Here is a 24,289-nt window from a genome sequence, read left to right on the forward strand (position 1 = left end):
AAACAAAAAAATTGATATTAAAATTCTTATCGATAAATTATCGGATAAGAAACTACACCATTGTTTGATTATTATTTGATTAGTGAAAAAAAAAAACAAAAAAGAAATATTAAAATATTATTTATTAGAAAAAAAGAAAAAAAAAATCGTACGGAAGGATAGATATAGAAGTTCCGGAGAAGTTCGAGTAGGCGTTCTCCTTTATTCCTTTCACTCGGGAAACTCCATCTGATAAAATATCAAAGATCTTACGACTCACGCTGGGCGTGTAATGCGCACGCGCAGATATTATCTTGGCTTACTTCCACGAATTCGAAACGGGGGTTCAGCTTCTTTCCCCGTTTATCATTAAATCGATAAAACACGGGAAAATGTGCGAACGTATAAGAGATTTAAAAAAAAAAAAGAAACTTTTCAAGAGGAAGTAGTATAGATATTTATATACTTGTTGCTATCAAAGCATCCTACACTACATCGATCAATAAAAATTACTCTCTACTCGTCCCTTAAATCAAAATGAATAAATATTCATTTGTTCGTACTCGCGTATTATGTAAGATTTATTGAAACGTTTAAAGAAAAAAAAAAAAGAAAAAAATCAATGAGAAAATAATAAATTTAAAAAATCCCGTTTTGTAATTTACTCAATCGATTATTACACCGAATGTTTCGAGTGACATTAATATTAACGAAGGTTCTCTATCACTTTCACTTGGTGTTACCGGTTAAAGGATGTAACACGGTAATCGCCAGTAAGACTCTCTGAGTTTAAAAAAAATAAAAGTATCTCGAACGATGTACTCTCCTCTTGTATGCAAAAATGTTCGAACCGGTTATCGAGTTAGTAATAAAGCATACCTTAAAGCTCGTAAAAAAACATTGCTATGTAAAATAATATTAATGGTAAAACCACAACCGATAGATCGAAAAAAGTAACATGATAAAGAATAAAATTGTTGTAAAAAAAAAAAGAGAATAAAAATAATAAACATCCTTGTAATGCAATCAAATGAAATTTATGTCAATTTTGGCAACAAATTGTGCGATTGTTCATTCAAATCACTCGAATTAAAGAAAAAGGTTAACAAAGGATTATCCACTTCGAATGTATATTGCGTATACTTGCATTGAAATCACTCGAATTAAAAAAAAAAAAGAGTTTCACAAAGGATTATCCACTTGGAATGTTCATTGCATATACTTCCATTGAAATCACTAAAATGAAAAAAAGAAAAGAACTGCTCATTTCAATTATAAATAGTTCAACATACTAAACGTTCGTTTCATATACTTGCATTGAAATCACTCAAATTTAAATCATTTTAAATCTCACCTATTCGTTCTTTAATTTTTATTAAATTATTTTTTTTAAATCAAGAACAAAATTTCTGTAAACGTTAAATAATTTGACATTATACTATCAAAGATCTTATATTTAATTCGAAATAAATTTAAATAATAAAAAATTCTTTTAAATAATAGGCTTGAAAGGGGAAAATGATTATAAACGATACAAGGAAGTCAAATGATAGGAAGATATTTGCATATCTCTTAATTAAGATTCCCTGTCATTAAATGGTGGGGGGTTTGAAAATGTATCTGTGTGTGTGCGCGCGTGTGTGTGTGTAAACGTGGAAGCTTTAAAACCGGCTTTGGGTGTTGTTAACGAGCGAAGGTTATCGTCGAGAAATGATGATCCTATTACGTTCTCAAGCGTACTCATATAACCGAAGTGGAATCGAAGTGAACTTTTGCAAAAAGAATTGACACGAAAATGACTTTGCTAGGAAAACGCCTTTTCCTCCATCAAATGAAATCAGACAAAAAGAAAGATAAAAATAAGTGAGAAGAGGATAGGGAAGATGGGAGTGGGTGACTGGAAGAGAAAATTTTCTATAGTATCGTTTCAGTATATTACCGGGCAGAAAAGTGTGCGCACTAGCGCGCACACACACACATCCAAAGTTCACTCTCTCTCATCGTGCAAACGTCGGAGTTGCACTTTATCAGTAGCGCGGGCTTTTATGTAGCTTTTAAAAGCTCGACGAGAAAAAAAGAGAAAAAAAAACAGAAAATATAAAGGAAAAAAGAAAAAAAAAATAACGTTCGATCGAAACGGCCTCTTCTTTCTTTTTCCGCGTTTCCTTTGATAGGACGATCAAAAGACCACGGGGGAAAAGCAAGCAATCGGGTTTTCTTTTTTTTTGAAAAAACCTAAATAACGCTTGCGCACATAATCGATAAAAGTTTGATAATACATTTCTCATATAAAATAGTATAATAATTATAAATAAATTTAGTCTCGTTAGATCAAGAGGATACGAAGGAAACAATTTTTATGGTGAGGATTTATTTGAATCTGACGTTAATTGGAATTCCAATGTTTTTTTTTTTTTAATAAAATTATTCTAAATCATATACGTCGTCTATTTGATTGAATAGATATATGACATACAAAATCTTCTTGACCGTTATCAAAATATGAAATAAGAATTTTAAGTATGAAAGTGTCGATGTTAAATGAGTTCCGGAATGTTGAGGGGGAAAAAAACTAGGATAAGGAAGACTCGAAACAAGCTGTGGAATTTGACGTTAGCTTATCTGAAGAATGCCTCGAGAGGAGTGAAATAGAGGAATAAGATGAAGAAGAGGAACAAGAGAAGATAAAGAAGAAAAAGAAGAAGAAGATGTGATGGAAGTAAATAAGAAGATGATGTGCATCGGAATGGAATGGTTAAAAGGAAACACCAACAACAAACACAACGTACCGGATTCTAAAAGGGCCCCCAACTCTTCTATTTCTTTCTATTTCTATTTTCTTTTCCTAGAGTAATATAGCATTTAACTAATGTAAGCTATTTTAATACACGCACATGATAAAGGAAGATGATTGATTAAAATTCTTCGAGGTACAGACGACGCCTACGAGGCACGTAATTGAAGGCACGTTTTATTTATCAGTCGCGATTCTTACGGTCCGCGAATCGGCGCCTCTTATTCGTGTCGATAAGAGATCACTTTTCTTGGAAATAGTCTACGAATACATTAATTTATCTTACATCTTTTTTTTTATAGTTATCATACATATAAATTATGCGTATGTATGTTAGTAAAAAAAAACACAATATGTATTAATATTGGAATGTTAGATGGAAATTGAAATATAATATAAAACGATACTTTTAATTAATTTCATTACTAATTAATGTACTTTCTTTTAATTCTTACATTTTAATGTGTATTTATTACCATATAAAATAGTAAATCGTTGGAAATATTAATGCCAGATTTTTATTTTAATTAGTACAGACATAGAATTGATTTAATCGGAATTTAAATGAGTTCTTTGTTAAACTGTATTTGTCATGTGTATCTAAATTGGTGCACAGTTTAAAAAATATTTCAGACATTATTCTAAATCGCGGTGATGAACTTGATGAGTATAAAAATATTTGATTGAACCCTTTTTCAAATAATATTAATACAATGTAAAATGTATAAACATAAATTCGTAAAACCCCTGCAAAAATTGGAATTTCGTAGAACTTCAGGGTTTCAAAGAAAAAAATAATTTAAAGATTACTGCTACAAACCATATAAAAATAAAACCAACAATCATTCTTGGCTTCTCCATTAGCATTAGATTTGTTACCATTAGTCTTAAAAAATGAGTTTCGATATTAATACATGTAATAAATCAAAAGAAAACAATTCGTGATACCCTTGAAAAAGTTGCATGCAATCCCAACAGTTCCGTGAAAAAAATTGTTCGAAGATGACTGTTCCATACAATATAAAAATAAAACCAATAATCATTCTTCATTTATTAACCTGTTACCATTTCTCGTAGAAATAAATTTCAAGGTGTATCGAAAAATAATACACGTGGCAAGAATAACGTGTTAATTATGAAAAGGAAAATTAACGAGGTAACATGCAAGAGGTTAAATACTTTTTCTTTTCTATGACGTCACGGAAATATATATATATATCGTTTTTCGATATTAAATTCAGACAAGCACTTTATTCTGTTAACCGATCGTTAGTAGAAACGAAGAGAGAAATAATAAGCACGTCCTGTTTTATTTTTCCTTTCTTTTTTGTCGAAGACAGAATAAATTCAGTATTACATGTATATAACACATATATGTATATACGCGTATATATATACATATGCAGTTAAGGTAGAACCAGTTCTTCATCATCGTGGCGAGAAACAATATATTATCGTATCGATTGTCCGCCCTCGAGCGAACTTACGAACGAATCGAACGAGCATCTACAAAACCGATCTCGACTATTATCCCTTCGACCTTTCTTTCGCACGCGAAATCTCGACGGAAAAGAACGAATTCGCGCGTAGGTGAACAATACCGAACGTATCAAACCACTGATACGAAAAAAAAAAAACGAAGAAATAGTAAAAAAAGAGAGATATACTGAATAAAAGAGTAGAAAAGAAAAAGTAAATATTTGAATGTTAAACACAAAATCGGCAAAACAAATCGTACAAATAACAGACAAATTCTAACCGCAGAAAATATAATCCTATCATCGATGAGTCGAAGATAAAAGAAAAATGATAAAATATATGAAAGCTGAAAAAAAAGAAAATATATCATACAAGTTGGATGAAAGCCCAAAAAGGACCTGTTCCCTTTAGTGTTCACAGATTTAGAAAAAGATAAACGTTCTTGTATCTTTTGGTGTGATAACAAAAAGAAAAAGATGGTAAGTAGTTTTAGGTGAAAAAGAAGTAGAAGTAGAAGAAGAATAAGGGAAAAATGAGTTGAAGGAGGATCGGTTAGTGGACAGGGAAAGGGAAGGAAAGGGAAGGGAAGAGAGAGAAAGAAAGAAAAAGGTGTGCAGAGCAAAGTACAAAAGGAGGGGTCATGAAACCGCAGGCCGTCGGCTATGGTAGATTATCGACTGGCGCAACTTTGCGCTAGGGAGTGGGCCGAACGAAGGACCGAACAAGGGATTGGGAGGGGGGACCAAGGGTAAAATGCGCTATCGTCGAGCATAAATCCGCAGATACGACGTGAAAGCCAAAGCAAAAGCATCAAGAAGGATATTTCTTTTCTTCCGGATCCCCTGTTTTACTGATGTTCTTCTTATTTTTGCTTACTATTATTGTTATTGCTCTGTTACTATAATTCATAATTTCTTTTTCTAGTTTCTAAGATAAATTCTTAGCTTTTGAATTTAATTTACAATTACATGACTCGAATTTATTGCTTAAAATTTTTTGAGGGATATATGAATAATATTTTGTCCAATGCATTTAGAATGATTGACATAGAAAAATATCACAAATTTAGCGTAATGATTTTTTTCAAGAATATAAACAATTTTTGCAAATATAGATAGATTTAGTATTACATCCAAAACATAAAAAATTGCGTAAAGATCCTAATTGATAAGAAACATATATTTTTAGATTTTAAGATTGTTCACTGCATATACTTGCATTGAAATCACTAAAAATAAAATTGGACTCGGGCTTGTTTTTTCGTGTTTCTTCAGAATATTAACAACTTTTGAAATTGTAGATGGATTTGGGATTAGATATGAATCATAAAAAAATGATAAATCATTCTTAAAGATCTTATTTGCTTCTAAATAAATTTATGTTACATTTATGTATAAGATCGTCTATACTCGAACAGCAAATTGTTCAACGTTCTAACATTGACTGGTCATTATTTATACGAGTTTGCCGATAACGCAGATTTATGACTACAAAACATCGTTATTGAGAGTAATATTGTAGAAAGAGCGTTGTCTGGTATATCTACCCACGCAAACATCTCGTGCTTTTCAATTCTCATGTAATTACATAAATACTGAAATTTAATATGCTCCTATGTTTTTTACGATTTTCTGTAATTCAATAAAATTCTTGTCTTTTCTTATCCTATTTTTTTTCTACGAACAATGCAACGTTACGTCAACTTTTTTGCGCATTTCAAACTACGATAAACTCTAATTAATATTTATAAAACATGATTATGTATCTCGCATTTTATTAACTTTCATTGTTATTCAAAGAATCAATCATTCGAATTAAAAAGATAGAATTTCTAATATAAAGATTATATGTTAGACATATTAAAAAAAACGCGAAAGAGACTCCATTTTGCTTTTATGGAATAAGAAAAAAAAACAAGGAATACAAACAAGATAAAACTGCGACAAGAAACTCCCATTAAAGTTCGATAAATCGATATGGAAGATCGTAATGGATGTTTCAGCTTCTTACCTTCAAGATTTGCCATAGAAAACCTGTAGCTGTCGATTCTCGGAGTATTAATGTCCGAGTTGAAGGGCCTGAGGGTTGCCGAGCTCACATTATCAAGACCCTGTAACAAAAATACAGAAGAAAAAAATTAAATTCAGTACTCTTTAAATCGATATTCCAAGCAGGAAAATACTAAATCTATGATATCGAAATGAAATGGGACGGAATTGGATAGAAATGGAGAAGTAAAAAAGGGGATTTGTGATAAGGTTGAACATTTCATTGGTGGATCAGGAACCTAATCCTTTTTGAATCTCAACGTTTTCATCGGGTTTTATAGGAAAATCGATTTGTAGAAGATCGTCGATTGGGTCACCCAATTTCCGCCAGTCGTTCGAATAATTTCAAGGCAAGTAGAGGATGAAGAGGATAAGAGATTGGTAGTTGTGCACTGTAAAGGGTTGCTGGTTTCGAACTACTATTACATGAAGGGTTAGCATTCGTTGGAAGAATATTTGAAGAGGGATCGATCAAGTAGTTCGTATTTTCTGCTGGTTTCGTTCGACGAATATTACCTAACAGGGAACTTCAGTAGGTACGCAAAGTGAAATAGGATTAGAAGGGGGTAACATCTTGCGCGTAAATCTATCGTGAAAGCGAATTTCATGGGATATAATCCCAAGGACTTCTAGAATATTCGTATTCGTGGAGATTCTAAGGATTCAATGTACAGATTTCTAACACTGAATACTATCCTATGAATTTGGATGATGGGTAATCAAGACAAAAGACTATTTACGCATGTTTGGATCCTAGATATAGTGGTTCTCAAATTCTCAAATAGTTAAACTCAAAGGACACTTTGATTAACATTTGAAATCTTACAATTATAATTCATAGAGTTAACTTATTGTCCAAAATCACTGTTTTCAAAAATATTATAAACAAAGTTATTAATAAAAGAATAGAAGAGCTTTTACTAATTATTTTACCAAGTGTTCAATACAACTGACACTGATTAATACTTAAAATCCTAAAATTCCAATTAATAGGGTTACGTGTTCTTATTGTTTAGAACTATCATTTTAAGGGATATAATAAGCAAAGTTTTATAATAACAAAAAATGCCAATTAATTATTTCATCAAGTGTTTAATATTACAGACCTAAATTCAAAGGACACTAATTGATACTTAAAGTCCTAATATTCCAATTAATGAGAATTTTATGATGAATTATGTGTTCTCAGAGTAGACAAGCACTATTTTAATGGATACTACGAGTAAAGTTTTATAATAGTAAAATAGTAGTGCATGAATCTATCGTTTTACCGGGTGGTCAACACCAAAGACGCGTTTTACGAAAGAAAAGAAATCTCTCTTGCGTTCGACGAAAGTTGAACGTTCTCTCTCTCGCGGCTAGCAAAAGCCGTATATAGCCTACGGACTTCCGCGTTTTGAGCCATTAGCTGTAAATAATGTGCGAGAGAGAAAGAGAGCCTGGGTAGGCTCACGCGTTCAAGCGTGTGTACACGGAGTGTGTTATACTCTGAGCTTAATCAAGCAGGAGCGTCTAATACACACAAGCAACGTACCTCACACAATAGCACAGTACCTTCGAACACACGACAAAATGTTGACTCGACGATATGCTCTATCGAGTGCACCACGAACCTTAGCATGATGTATTCACGTATGAACACCTGTAAGTGTGTGTATATGTATGTGTGTGTGTGTGTGTGCGTATGGAGCGGGTGCTCGAGAAACTTCTCGCTTAACTTAAACTATGCATATATGCGTCTAAACATAGTACGGATAAAATTAAGATAATAGATATCTTAAATGGAACGTGATGAATTTGTGCAGAAGAGTATTAACATTATTATTATTATTATTATTATTATTATTATTATTATTGTTATTATTATTATTGTTAGAAAAATGATTCGATTTATGACAAAACTTCTAAATAAAATGGTCAGCTAATTTATTGGTTTGATTATTCAGACGAATTTTATGAGAATCAAATTTAATTAGACTCGATAGATGCGTTTGCGTTTCTAAGAACAACGTCAAAGTTAGCATATTGTGGGATTGGCAGGCAAGCAGGCGTTTGCCACGCGTCACTGAGAAATTCTAACGCCGTCGATAAATGTGACGAGGAGTGTAGTGCACACGCGTCGGTAGTCACGACGCTTCGTCGCCTTTTTCAATGTGCTGTTGGTGCTACTGCTACTGCTACTGCTACTGTGTGTTGGTTGCTGGTGCTATTGCTACTGGTGTTGGTTGCTGGTGCGTCTAATGTGACTCTGCTCGTTATAACGTAACCATTGGAAGTTCACCGGTTGACAGAGAAAAAAAGAAAAATGAGAAAGAAAGAAAAAGAGATAGGTACAGGACACAATTAGGTCCCGTTGAATAAACAGACTCTTCCTGTAACTCGAAACCCGTGTACGCAATTATACACTTCTTCTGCTAACTTTGATCTTCCGTTAGAATCGTTGGATCTGTTGTCTGTCATAATTAATGAATTAACGAAAAGTAGGACATCATTAGGATAAATAATAGGTTTCTAATTTTATAGTATATAGTATTACTATATTTTCTTTGTAAATTCAAAATGACTGATACATTTTAATCTTTTTATTCTCACTGTGCTAATTTGTTCCGATAAAAAATAAAAGATAGAAGAATGAAAGGACTCTTGACAATGATTATGTTCCTTACAAAATTATGGTTCTTGGCCCTTTAACAGGCATACGCTTTTTCTTTAATGTTTTCTTGTCGAGAAAACACGGGGTAGAATAAGAAAGGAAACTGAGAGCGAGCCTGGCGCCGGTTTATTTTCGGCGAGACCTTCGAGCCTTTATTACTATACTAAGACAGTATTTCCGTTTAATTTGACTACCCAAAAGGAACAGGAACACCCTCTCTCTTTCTCTTTCTCTCTCTTTCATGTGGGTGTAAATATCGATCGTGTAACCAAATTTAAGACAATTGTCTGCTGTTCCTTACAATCGATTAAAATTCAACATTTTTTTCTTTCTTTTTATTAATAGTGGAATATACAATCAAGTAATTTTTACTGATGTTATACATTAACAGAAATTGTAAATTCAAAAGAATGGTTAAAATGATAACAAAATCAAACAATAAATATTATCAAACTTTCTATGGAATATTTTCAAACGAGAACTCATATTCCTCGTTGTTTAAAATTCACGAGAAAATAAGCAAGAAAAACAACTGTAATGAGTTCCATGGGATAAAAAGAAAGAAAAAAAAAGTAGAGAGAAGGATAAAAATTAGCATAAATTCGTGGTGAGTTCTGGCGGGTAAAACGTTTATCGTAAAAAGCACGGTCGCAGAAGAAGCAAACCACCACCACCACGACCATAACCATCACCACCCCCACACTGAACAGGCTTAGAAGAAGTGCGTGTGGAGAGCTTAACAGCGATATTTAAATGCCGTTACTGACTGTGAGTATAGGTAGGTTTCAAGGAGGGAAGGTAAAACAAGAGTCGGTAGAAGAGCGCTTTACATACGATTTGCATTTAACATTCCGAGTCAGGAAGATGAATTTAACGTTGAGACTCTCGATGGTGTATACAACATCGAATTCTTCCTTCTTTTTCTTATTTTTCTTCTTCTTCTTCTTATTATTATTATTCTTCCTCCAATGTATCTATCCTTTTCAAAGACCCTATTACCTTTCATCGATATCGATATTGTATCCTAAATTGGGTATCAGTTTACTTTAATTTTCGGATCGTTTGTTCGAAGCCAAAATATTCCCTCTCCCAATGTTTTACTGTTATTTTATTTTTTAATTTTTTGTTGTTATTTTTATCTCTTCAGTTTTGTCTTTTTTGTTTTTTTTTTTTTTGTTTTTTTTTTTTTACGTGACGTAGGATGAAAAGCAAAGAAGAAATAAAAACAGGATTGAGCATGAGAAAAATAAATGTCGAGAGACGGTGTTGTTGGCAGTTTTGAATTATATGTGTTTGCACGTACCAAAGTGTCGTTTAAACTGAAACTAAACTAAGTTTATCGCGACGAGACTTGAATATTACTGAGTATTAATTATTTTCTTCCTTTTTTTTTCTTTATCTTGAACACTTCGCTAACCAGTAATTTGAATCGAAATCATCGAATAGCTGAATAGAAAGAATATGAAAATATTGGTAGAATGAAAGGTTCATTTTTCTTTTTTTTTCTTTAAAGTAAAGTTCCATGGAAATAAATTTAGTTACATTTGCATTCGGTCAAACGTTCCATGTAATATCAATCTATTCCTTTTGAAAGATGATTTGCATAATAAATGATCTGACCCGTACTATCTTTTTCGAAATTCAAATATGACCGCGCGTTTTCTTCAACTATAACACAATTCAACTAATAAAAGCAGAAGCAAAAGCAAAAACAGAAAGAGAAGTCATTTATTTTACAATACAAAAGCTACCGCCGCTCATAAACATTCAATTCGTTCAGAATTTTCAAACTGGTAATATAAAAATTGTCTGAAATTACCGGAACTACTACCTGCATGCATAATTTCGTTCGTCATCTAAAAAAAGAATATTCGAAAGGACCTCAAGAAATTTCTACAATATTTCTCGTTCGTTTCGTGCTGCCTCCGATTTTTTCTTACATTTCTTTTTTTTTTCTTTCATTTTTCATTTTTGAGTTTTTTTTCTTCTTCTTTTTTGTCGAGGAACGAAGGAAGTAAGAAAAGTTTTCGAGGATCGAATAATGCATAATAAAATGCAAATTGTGATCTTGAAGAATATGGGGAGAGAGGTGGAAGAAGGAGGAGGATGAGGAGGGAAAATACGTAAGCGTACTCACGAGGTCGTGTGCCTTGTGGCTTTTCCATCGGAACAGCCTGTCCATCTGTACACGTTGCTGTTAAAACCAATCTCGGTTAACTTCCGCTATTCTTTGATCGTACAACAACCTAACATTTTCTTCTTCTTTCTTTTAGATATCTCCTCTATTATCAATGTTATCGTATTACCGATCGATCTGACGAAAAGTCACGTGGATGCAGTTAACAAAAGTATCTCCTATTACTTCAACATTGACGGTGAACAAGAGAATATCATTTTTAAAAAACCATCTCATCATTCTTTTTTTTCTTATCATTTAAACGAATCAAACACTTTTCACAAAAACAAAACCTAATAATATCCTACGAATACAAGTCATCGTAAAATCATGAAACAAATGTCCTTTTATAAATTCACAGAACATTATCAAGTTTTAAATTGTCTTATCCAACAAATTTGACTGTTAACTATGAGACAATTGGTTAAACATTCATACACGTGATTTAGATAATTATCTAAATCGAATTATTGTAATTGGTTTGTTCTGATAAAACTTGTTAGAACAAACCCACACGTAAAGGATCGAGGAGGAGAAGAGGATTCCTCCTTGCTGTCGTAGTGGTACGAGTGGATACTGGATGCTGATCAGCGAGGGGATTCAACGTGGAGTCGTGCGGTGTTCTCTGTCTCTCACCCTCTCTCTCTTTCTCTCTCTCACTCTCTCTCATTCTCTCAATTCCCTCCTTGTGACGTTCGTATGCGCGCACACGTTCTCATCCTCTCTCTCACTCACTCACTCACTCACTCACTCACTCTAACAACACTTGCTCTCTCACTTTTGCAAACAGGGATAGAGAACGCGTACTACTCGGCTCCTGGTGACTTGAGCGCGCATGTGCGTCTATCGATTCTGTCGACTCTCTCGCAGGAGCCAACAGCTTTTTTCCTGCTACAGAAGGAGGAGGACGAGGAGAGAGATCCTTCTCTCTCGTCCTTTGATCGAGGATCTCTCAGCGACGCCTCGAAATTTTCTCTTTTCCTCTCTCTCTCTCTCTCTCTCTCTTTCTCTCTCTTCCTAACAAACACGTACACATACACGCGCACACACACTTACACATATATACAATAATTCTGAACAATTTTTCATGAAACGACTCTCTTTTGTGACGCCTAGAATTTTTTTTTATTTTGTTTTTTATACTCTTACCGACAACAGCACAATTTCCTTTTTTCATCAACTACTCTCCCTCACGTATTTTTCCTTTTCTCGTTTCGTTAACCAAAGAAAAAAACAAACGTGATCGAAAAATTCATCATTTTCTTTGAAAGGACGTTCTGCTTTTTTTTTTTTTTTTATAAAAATTCGAATAAATATAAATCAACACAACAACGATGACAACACTCTCCAGGAGAAGGAGATGAAAAGGGGAGGAGGATAAATTAAAGCTCCTGTCGAAACGGGTGAAGGGTAGAGGAAGGAGGGAAGGGTGAAGTAAAACTGGTGATGGCTCGTTCGAACGAGGATATTCGATGCAGTCACTCAGGTGCTGCATTGGCATTCATTCGTGCGTGCACGTGCAGAACCCAAGTGTTGTATGCACTTTCATGTACTCAAAGTGAGAGAAAGAGAGAAATTGAGGGCTCATACGAACCCTTCGTGAACGTAACTTCCTACCTAACACCACCCAATTCCTACCCCTCCCTACATTCCACTCCTTCTTTGCGTAACTCACCAATCTGTCAACAAAGTTTCTTTTTTTTTCTTCTTTCTTTCGAAAACATCCAACAAATTACATTAGCTTGTTTATTTTCAACAACAACTCTCTTGCTGCTCCTACCTTAAATCAATTCTCTCAAATATAATTTGTAGTGGTGTAGGATGATATTTGAAAGGAAATTGTTGAAGTAAACTTGAATTTGTTCGCGTCTTTTGCGTGTGTTCTTCATCTCGAAATAGCCACGAAAGAGAGTAGTCGCGACTTAGGGCAGCGATCCGCGTGCGCGTCTCACGCTGGAGGATATAATGGCAAAGATGTAATTATAGAATCGTTGCCAAGGGACAAAAGAGAGAAAGACAGAGAGAGAGAGTTGAATAAGTCATCGAGTGAATCAGACTAACCCAACCAACAATTAATTGTATCTATATTGATCTCGATAAAACATAAGATAATGAAGAAAGCGATTAATTCGTTTAAAATGGCTGAAATAAGAAAATCTCTGAGATGGTATAATGGAAGATAGGATTGTATTTTAGCGAAGGGTTCAACGATAAGAGAAGGATCTTTCATTAATCTTTCAAACAACTTTTTCTTTACGCCTTTTCATCTCTTCTTTTATTCTTATTCTTCTTTCTTCAAAACACAATGGAAAATAAAAAGGTATATAGTACTAGGTGTATATACATAGTTTGGTAAAAATTTATCATTCAATCTGCCATATTTTTGTAATCTTCGTACCGTAGGGGAATACTTTATTTTTTGGATATGCACAAAGCGAGAATACTCGTGGAATATTCTCGTAGCATCGAGTTGAATTCGACGATCCATCAAATTGTAGTGCACCGAACGAAAAGCTAACGTCAGAATGTTTGTTGACGGCATGTAACCCGTACCTGTGTCTAGGATCCATCGACGATCCGTCAGCGTCTTCGTCGATTTTCAACCAACGACAGAGAAATATGCGACGTCTCTTGTAACTGGCAAACACCGTTCGAGGATAAACATCCATCGCTAAGACGCATATTCACGTGTTACCTTACTCCAACTATCCCATCCCATGCATAGTCCTCCTCCTCCTTCTCCTCCTTATCCTCAACCTCCTCCTCCTCTTAACGTGCTTGCATATCCGGTACATCGTTCACGTACACGATCACAACTCAACTCGTATGTGTACAATCTTCGAGGACCGTAGCAATTCATCCATTTCTTCACCCTCCTTCCCCCTTCCCTCCTCACCACCTTTCCTTTTTTTTATTGCTTTCTCTTCCAGTTATCTTCTTTCGTAGGATGCAAACGTTGCACTAAAGACTTGCACGTGTTCGCGCGATACTTATCTCTAGCCTTAGTTTGCACGGATAATACTTTTTGCCAACCATTGAAAAATATAATAAAAACAATATGACGGATTAAATGACTTTTCGCTAGAATAAAATATCGAATATATTGGAGTTTTTATTGTCGTTTTAGTCTAGCTTTTACGAGTTCGAGACACTTCTTTTATAATACCTTCTCGGATTATTCGATACTATCAAAGAGGTCGTACCTTTTTCCTGTCACTTTGGAGTCAACAGCATACAATTCTTTTGTTTTTTTGTTTTATCACGTTGTTTTACTTTAGTAATCTAAAAGGAACTTTTCTAAATTTTGTTTACTGCAAACCTTCCGTATCTAACGAAATGTTGTTTGAATTGATTAAACAGTCGATGAAGATTTTGTTGATGTTACAAACCCTTTTTTTCTATTGGGATGTGTTACTCATGAGAACTTAACCGTCCGGAAGTGAAGGTTCCTTTCAAAGTTGCCGCTTATCATCGTACATCGTACGATCTTTTGAGCGAACGAGGAGCATCCTGCTGCTCCAGTGAATTTCTCTACCACCCATCCCTCTGCACTACCAAAACTTCGACCCTAATGTGTTTCGTCTAGTCACCGACAAATTAACTTTCCCTGCAGTCATTAGAAGGGTACCAGCAGAGATTTCAGACGTTAATACTAAACGATTACAATTATTAACGTACCTAAATTAATCTTTCCGGAGTTAACATTAATACATTAACGATTTCTTCATCATTTTTATATAAATCAAATCAACTATCTATTAGAATTGATTTCCAAAAAGAAAAGAAATAAAAATAAAAGAAAAAATATTAGAGACAAAGTGATTATAAATCATTTTTAAAGGATCGTGTTCTAGTCTTAAAGGAGAAGCCTGTCCTACGTAAAATTTGATTGGAATGAAAAATTTGCTCATCAAGACTTTGAAACACTCAAGGAAGCTTATCCAACAGCACATCTCGCGATCCTAACTGGGATCGAGAAACGCCGTGTCAGCCGGTTTGATAAATTAGATCGGATATCTTCGAAACCCTCCGAACCTGCCACCCTAATATTCATCGTGCCAACCCAAAGCATCCACCACCACCACAACCTACCAAGGCAAGCCCTTATTCTGCTTGCCACGACGATATACCATACAAGCTACGTGATTAATCGTGCGATACGACAAAACCGGTGACATATTGATTTCGTAAGCTTTTATGGGGATGCCATGGATATTCAAATTTTTTTAAAAGCCTAAATAATCATCATCTACTTCCTTATACTAAATAGAAAATCAATTGAAACAGATTTGATCGATTATGTTTGTCAAAAGTTTGATACATTTATGATAACCTTGAAACAAGTTTATACGTTGAACGAATATAAGTTCGAAGAATCTTTGATCAATAAATTTTCTGTAAGAAAGATATATATATATTGGTAAGTTACGAAAGTGTTTGACTTTTCTTCTTTTATCCTCAAACTTATCTAATCGTTTATGAAGCTTTTGGAAGATTAAATATCTTTTAAAGGAAATTGTTCTTACGAATATAAAGCTTTTTATTGTTTAACAAAAGAATTTATTTTATAAATGCACCACACACTCATATATATAATCACTGTTTCTGTCATTCGCAAATACGATTTACCATATCAAATTTCATTTCGATAAGTATGGTTAACATTAACTCCATACTTTTACGTAAATATATATTTACTTCTATTTAGCCTGAACTCAAGCTATTATCCAATGACTGATAAAAGAAGATTTTAATAATGCTAATGGACACGCGAACCCTTTTGCCAAAGAAATAAGAAAATGCAATGATAAAAATACGATTTAAATATCTTATCTAAGTACACGAGTGTTCCAGGGAAAATGAACTTCCCATATTTTTTTTTAATACAAATCATATAAAAAAATATGATATCAAATGTGGAAAAATGTTTTTTTTTCTTCCAAGTTCTAATTAAAAAGATAATTAATTCTGACAAAAACTGTCATGAAACTCAGCCGACCCGTCAGCCCTTGATCATTACGTCATCCCAGTTTTTATTTTTTGAACGTTTGCCAAAAGATAGGAGATGGAAAATCCTTTGAATATTTTTTTGACCTTTTTTTTTCTTTCTCTCTCCATTTCTTTTTCTCTTCTTTACTTTTTTGTAGGAAAAGAAGATGAGTAGTTACCGATTTTGGTGTAACCATTCTTGTTCAAGTTGGCTCGAGATTTGGACGAATCAAAAGTCAACTCCAGTTTCTTTTCTTTTTTTTTTTCTACTTGTGTGAAGTAAGACGTGAACATACAAAAAAGTCTTAGATCAACTTCATTCTTTTTCTTTTCTACCATCTTTATGACGTAGTAAAAGAAAAGGAAAAAATAATGTAAGATGACAAAAAAAAATGTAATGAGAAGCAAGAAAAAAAAACAAAAAAAAATGAAAATGGATTTTTAATTGACCAACCCTTTAAAATCTTTTCAGTCAGGTTTTAATAATCTACTAAGTTGGTCGTTTATTTAATTAAAAAAAAAACTAGATCTTTAATTGATCCAACCCTTAAACCCTTTTAGCCCTGGTTTTAATAATCTACTACGTCGTTTGTTTGAAATCGTCCTTCTCATACTGAGTGATTCAAAATTATATTCGAAAGAATACGTCGAGACCTGCTAACGATAGCCATTGTTCTTCGCGTCCTTGAAGATGCTTGATAAAATGAAGAGACGATTCAAATGAGCTGAGAGATAATAATTATAATAGTATATTTGTTTCTAAACGAAATTTTAAATTAAAAAAAAAAAAGAAGACATCATTTGTTTAATAATAAAAACAAAATTAGAATTGATTGATTGGAATATGTAAAATAAAATTATTTTGTTCATTATAAAAATAAATTAATCATAAACGAGGATTTCAAAAAATTATTTAAATAAATCTAGAAAGGAACGAAGACCTAAAAAAATTTTCTGATACTGTGACGATAATTTGATTAAAAATAAAAATAATAAATTAAAAACAAAATTGTGTTATTCAAGAAAATGTTAAAAAATATTTTTCGGACACTGACAATAGTTTTCTACAATTGAGTTGATAATAAATTGCAATTCCAGAAAGAATTGGTTCTTTCGAGAAAATGGAGAGTTAAGTAACCGAGGAATAAGATAAAAAAAAAAAAAGAAAGAAATAAATAAAGATAGAGAGAGAAAGAGAGAGAGAGAGAGAGAGAAGGAAAAGAAGGAGAAAATACGTGAAACCAGAGAAAGAGAAAGAGAGTAGAAGAATACATTTCAATTTATTTCCTACAAGCGCATCGGATCATCTCTCGTGTCCTTGCATTTTCTTCCTACTCTCAACAATAATAAAATGCTAAAGGTAATGAAAAACAACATCGTGTTCCTAGAAATCCTTGAACTGAGGAAACACACACATAAACATCGAAAGAGATTGTAAACATGTTTGATGCTAATTATAAAATAATACACAACATATCAAATAAATTCCTTACACTTTTTACTATATTATTAATTTATTTTAACTTTATTTATATAATTAAATATATTATTAATTAAATATAATTTATTATATAAATATATAATATATTGCTAGGATACTTCGGCCAAGCGTTGCTGTGGCTTTGTTATAAAATGTTGATTTAATTTAACCCTTTCACTACTACGGGTGACTATAGTCACCCGCCACAAAACGACACCCGCACACGACGGGTGACTATAGTCACCCGTCACACGATGCCACCTATACACGACGGGTGACTATAGTCACCCGCTCCAAAAATGGAACCAAATGTTAAGATAAATGGTATCGCTTCGTGTATTATTAATTGTATTGTTGAATTAAAAATATATCCATGGAAAAATTATGAACACAAATCATTTTGTTTCTAAAAGTAATGTCACAAAGTCGTTTTTGAGACAAAAGGCTCCGAATGCTAAAGACTGCGCGCACTTAATGTTCTTACTTTCGGTACGTCGCTCCGTTCTAGACGAGGTACTCCGCGGCGAGGCCCACCGTAGCGAAAGGGTTAAGTGTAAACTATTCTTAAATTATAACAACATACAAAATAATACCACAATTACAATGGAATACATTAAATAATAATACACGAAAAAATATAAAAAGCAAGGGATTAAGTTATGTCATATGTAAATCTGAAAAAAACGTGAAATAATTGAATTGTAATACAGCGCTATCTATTGAAAATTTACGGAACCTAGAGACTTAGATAACCTCTAAATAATAAATCTTTTAATTAGCAATAAAAAATAGAAAATAATCGCGATAAAAACTATCCTATATACTATAATAAGTTGAAAAAAATCACACAAAATTAAAAAAAATGTAATTAAGATTGCTTCATTACTTTCGAAGTTCATTGAAAATCAACAATGTGACACTGAATTTTTACACATAAAAATTATATATTTATTATTATTTATTATATTATTTAATTATCCAATTAGAAAAAAAATAGCAGAACATTTACTAATTAACATTTCAAGATAAATAAAACGATAAACAAATAATTTGAATAATCCAAACGATTAATCAAATAATATGTTGTATACAATAAAAATCCGATATAAATAATTAATCGAAAATAATTGATAAAGATTGATAAATATTAACGATTTTATTCGTTCATTCGAAAGCTTCTATTAAAATATTAAGCTTATCGGCTTTCTATTTGACACGTCCTGGCGTCTACAGCTGCAACTTGGACTTCCGTTTCTCTTGAGCACGACCCTCTGTATTTCCACGCATCCCAATCGTGTGGTCGTGTGGCCCGGTAGTTTAAATATAGACATGGTTCTTCTTTCTTCTACTCTTCGTCTTCATCGTCGTGTTATTCGAGTGCTTCGTCGATTAGAACGTCCCCTCACGATTTCGATGTTAAAGGAACGAAAAAGAAGAAAATAAAGGTGCTGCTGGTGGTGGTGGTGAAGGAGGAGACAGTGGGGGTGGTGGAAGGGGGAAAGTAGCATCGTCAATGAAGAAGAAGAAGAAGAAGAAGAAGAAGAAGAAGAAGAAGAAGAAGAAGAAGAAGAAGAAGAAGAAGAAGCAGGATGTGTAGGCGCATCCTTTCAAAATGCAAATCGTTTCGAGTTATCAGCCGACTATTCGAGGACACCGTACCGAGTCTTTCTCGCACCTGCAAAATGCGACTAAATTTCAACGACTTTTCCACAAGAATATAGAGTGGATTCTTCTTCTTCTTCTTCTTCTTTTTCTACAGAGTTCTATCCATTTTAGAACAAAGAAGAAACTTAGTTTGAATAGCAAGTGAAGTGCATTCACATTTTACTTAAAAGCAATCGAAGTTTTTAACATCTGTCTGTTAATTTAGCGAATTTTAAAAAGAAGTTTTTAATTGTGATCTTCCTCTATGGAGTAATTCGTTTAATATTATGATTTAAATATACGTGAAATAGTTTTACGAACTTTTACTTTTGTTTTTAATTAAAAACATACTCGAGTTCAAAGGTATGTTTTTTTTTAGAGGTGAGAAACCATTGTTCTTTATGGCATGCTTACGTCTATCACGTGTAAGATGTTCTTTAAAACGAGCGACAGTGTCGAAAAATAAAAGACGCTTTTTGTTTCTTTAAGAAAATAATTAAATTAAATGACATTTAATTAATATAAATTCCAGGAGAGTGGATGTTACGTGCACAGAAACGGTGAAGTTAAAAATGGAAGGTGGAAAGAAAATGCTGTGGTTGCAGACTTGTATGTAAAGTACTTTCAAAAAAAGAAAGATAAAACAAAAAGAGATAGAAAACGTGTGAGTATATGTGCTTGAGGATATTCTTAGCGAAAAAGAAAATCTCATCCGACGAATACGTCGGCCATGACCGTCAAAGAAAATTCGAAAGTGTAAGTTGGTGTTCGTAAAAGACATGGGAAAAAGGCGCGTTTTCTTCGAGAAGCATAAAAATAAAATAAAAAATAATGAAAAAGTCGAGTAAGAGTCAGCACAGTTGAAATAAAAAGACAAATAGAAAGAGAAAGACGATTCCAATATTAGCCGAACGCGAGTAACTCTGCTATCTATTTATATACCGGGTGGTACATGCACTTTCTCTCTTTCTCTTTATGTTTCTCTTTTGAAAGACAGAAAGAGAGTGAGAGAGAGAAACTCTAGCAGTTTGCATTCTGCAACGAGGCTCGTGGTATCGTCGAAGTCGCACGTATTTTAGTCCAGGGATGATTCAAGCATAGAATTCACCATTGAACGTCCAGACGGACCCAACCATCTAGCAGACATTTACGAATCCGAACTACTGTGCCAACATTTTCATCCCTGTCACCGTCTTTGCATCAGAAACCATCCTCTTCGTTTGAGAAATATTATTCGAACATCTATTTGATATATTTTATAACAATAATATAATTGATTGAATTATTTAAGAAAAATAATCATTTTTTAATCGAAAAATATGAAATTTAAACTAGATTTTTTATGAAAAATACTTGGTAAGTAGTATAGATTAATTTTCAAAGTAATTTGTTATAGAAATATTATAAAATATTAATCAAATCTATATAAATAATAATTAATAGAAAACATCGATGCTTTGTCCAGTGACCAATTCTTTTTCAAATAATATTCGATAATAGGAATTTATTTTTGTATAAATAATAATTAATAGAAAACATTGGTGCTTTGCACAGCAACCAATTGTTTTTACAAAAATATAAATCGTGAAGTGAATTAATATATATATATATAAAAGTCTTGCAATAAAATATCTTGCTTGAATTCAAATGGAAGATTTAAAAGATTGACCATAGTTGAGAAAAATTCGGTATAATCTAACATTCACGGCACGCGATTCATATTAGGTAAAGTAGTACGTGTACTTGGAATCGTTTGTGAGTTTGATATTACTCGACTGCAGAATCCGTTTGACCTGTGTTTCGAAAGCTTCATGAGGGACTTTTCTTTGAATCGCATTTACTATTATAAAAGAAGAGTACGAGACGTTTACTCTGGGACGTTTTCTTTCTCAGTGCCAAGTCATCCCTAGAATTCTTAGTGCACTCGACGGATAGAAAATTCGCAATGTACTGTCAAGTCTCTTACTCAATTTTCATCTTTTTCAGGATCGACGTAAATTTTCACGAGAATTTCATAGCCAATACGAAACTTTGCGTGTTTGAAAAGTACTTTATGAAATATTCTTCGCGTGTTCTAACATTATTCTCTCTTTTGCATTTTTATCAATCGAACTAGAATCACGTACTCTTTTCACAAGTCAATTTCAATTTGATCTTTCAAATGAATATAAATTTATCTGACAATTTTTGTAATATCAAAAAGTTTATTATTTTTCTTTTTTCTTTTATTTGATTTAATAAAAAGAAGGATCGAAATACCTTCAAACGACTACTCGTTTATTTCTACGCGACCAATCATCCTGCAGCACACTTTGATCGCTTTCATCGAGTCATGCGAACAGTTCAAATAAATCTTACCTTAGCATGGTCAGATCTTATAGATAGATTTTTATTTTTCTTTCATGCATGTGTTTAGTTTTTAACGGGCAACCGTTCGTTCGTTCGCTTATTTCACAGAAACGTTCTATATGGAAAGATAACTTCCGACGCGATTATAACAGAGTCAACTTCCGGGGAGTAGAAAGGTCCTGGTCAAATATTTATACTATCTTAGGCTATTAATAAACGTGATATCGGTCCAGACCAGAGTTTACCAATTCATTCGCTATACTTTCAATAAAAACAATCATCCGAATATCCTGAATATTAATATACCAATCCAGCAAAAGTTAATGTTTAATAAAAATCTACCTGAAATTAATGTACAAACGAATGAATAAACGAAGAGAAGTGAAATTTTGATGAACATTCGAAAACTAATTTAAACATTAATCATGAAATTGATTTAAATCGATCCTGTAAAACAAATATCAAAGAAAACCTCGTCTAAAATGTATGAATAAAATTGAATTTAAAATGTTGTTAAGCTGTAATCGTAGGAAAAATGATTAAATCAGTTCGATAAAATTAATGTCAAATAAAATTCAAGCAGGAACTAATAAACAAAGTTTAGTCAAGATTTCGTAAACGTTCGAAAATGCATCGTATTATGATAATACGACTTTCGAGTCGGTTTTCGTGTCGGCGGCAGGAATAAATTACGTCGGCGTAACAAAAAGGAACAAAATAAAAAAGAAAAAAAGAAAGAAAGAAAGAAAGAAAAAGGAAGAGAAAAAGAGGGAGAGAAAGTCATAACGTTTCTCGAAAGGTTGTTGGTTCGTCCTGGTACACGAGTATCCACCTTCTTGGAGGCGTATCTCGCACGCGCAGTCCTTGAATGTAGGAAAAATAAAATACCAAATAAAGAAGAAGAAGAAGAAGGAAGAAGAGTATATGGAGTGAGTCATCGAAGGTGGCCGAAAGAGAGTAGAAAGGTGGGTCGTTGTAACAAAGCGTCGTTAAGAAAGGTGCGGGTGGCCTTTTCCAGCTTCTTCTTCTTCTGCATCTTCTGCATCTTCTGCATCTTTCCTTGTTCGCCGTTTCAACTTATAGCAATGTGGAATATCGTTCTTTCTTTCTCTACCATTCTTTCTTTATTCCTTCCTGGTGGTACCTTATCCTGTCTTGGAGGACACCAACCGTGAGGACAAAGGAATACACCGACCCTCCCCACCATTCTTTCCTTACCTCGAATTCACCTGCGTTTCCTCGAACACTTTTCATTCATTCAAATATTTTCTTCTACTATATTTTTTGCCGACTGGTCTTAAAATGTTAACTCGCAGCTTATTTCTTCTTCTTTTTTATTCGATTTTATTTTATACGATACGCGACTGAAATTAATTTGAAATGTATCTCATATGATAGTTTCTAATTACGGGAATATTGTAGATTGAATTATGAAAATAAATTTGAAGTGCGTCTCAAAGTGACGTTTTGTACGAATATTTTGTTTTTTTGAATCGTACAAAAAGTTTCGAATTGAATTACAAAAATTAATTGGAAGTGCATTTTCGTTTTGTTCATTTAATAATTGGTTTCTATCTATGAGAATATCATATATTAATGATTAAATTATGAAAATAAATTTGAAATGCATAACAAATGACATTCGTTCGAATATTTTTTTTTATCGTTAAAACTTCTTGTATTCAGATCTATTAAAATAAATTAATAATAAATTTCAAACGAATCGTGGATTAAATCATAAAACATTGTTTATTAATCAAACATATTTTTCTGTACTATAAGAAAATTTGAAATATGCATCTCTCAATTAAAATTTATTAAACAATTTGATTTTTATTAAATAAACAAAGTATTTATGATCGAATTATTGAAACGAATTATTATAATAAACGTGTAATGAATATAAAACGAAGTGCAGGTAAAATTATACGAGATCGATTTTGTTGAAGGGACGAAACAAGTGGTAGGTCGACGTTTTTATCGTTACTACTAGAAGGGTTTCACCCTTCGACATTTCCGAGAAAAAAGAAAGAGAGAGAGGTGTTACGTCCTAGTACGAAGGAACCACCCACGTAGACTGCAAAAGGGTATGCGCTTTAAAGGTTCCTACGAGAAAGAGAAAAAGAGAGAGAGAGAGAGAGAGAGACCTTGAAACGGCATCAAACTCTGACGTTCCGCTTATAAACGGTCGGCCCTTTTTCACGCTTCTAAATGAGTCAGAGAAAGAGAGATAGAAAAAGTGTGAAAGAGGAAAAAAAAATATACAAGGGCTCGACAAAAAAAAAGGAAAGGGAAGGGAAAGGAAGAGATCGCATTTCGATGATGTTCATGTCAATACGCTCACGTTCAAATATTTATCTGCACGTGTGTATGTGTGTGTTTTTTTAAAAGACAATAAATTTCGAATGCAAATAACATTCATCCTTAAATACACAGGAACAAATAGATAGATAAATAAATAATGTAATAGTGGTAGTGGTAGTAGTAATAGTAATTTGTAACTAAACGTAAAGGTATAAATTTTGTAGAACTCTGTGAACTGATCGTTCGCTTCGGAACAATATTCAATGAATATTCAATGAAAGTCTTGCTGTGCGCGAACATTCATGGCGCGAATTCAACGTGATCGAACTACCAAAGGACAAATGTTTATTATTAAAGACTACCGCAAGCGCCTACATTATAACGTAATACCTGC

At 33.1% G+C, this 24,289-nt stretch overlaps 1 protein-coding gene and 1 long non-coding RNA gene across 6 annotated transcripts in view; one reads left to right on the forward strand and one right to left on the reverse strand.

The window, feature by feature from the left end:
- LOC107065045 (uncharacterized) overlaps positions 1–24,289 on the reverse strand; it is a 137,014-nt gene that overhangs the window by 24,050 nt on the left and 88,675 nt on the right. For 4 of the 5 annotated variants that reach the window (XM_089169843.1, XM_089169842.1, XM_015318339.2 and 1 more), the window contains one exon: positions 6,263–6,362. In XM_089169843.1, coding sequence (XP_089025969.1) covers positions 6,263–6,362 — 100 coding nt within the window. Of the gene's footprint in view, positions 1–6,262; positions 6,363–11,090; positions 11,693–24,289 lie in introns of those variants that run through there. The other variant, XM_015318342.2, reaches the window with a different exon arrangement.
- LOC149033351 (uncharacterized) overlaps positions 6,520–24,289 on the forward strand; it is a 40,646-nt gene continuing 22,876 nt past the window's right edge. The window contains exon 1 of the long non-coding RNA XR_016175772.1: positions 6,520–9,731. This is a non-coding gene — a long non-coding RNA (uncharacterized LOC149033351). The remainder of the gene's footprint in view (positions 9,732–24,289) is intronic.

This window comes from Polistes dominula, unplaced genomic scaffold (genome assembly GCF_049000335.1).
Source record: "Polistes dominula isolate Pdom_NZ unplaced genomic scaffold, Pdom_raw_medaka contig_49, whole genome shotgun sequence".
Lineage (NCBI taxonomy): Eukaryota > Metazoa > Arthropoda > Insecta > Hymenoptera > Vespidae > Polistes > Polistes dominula.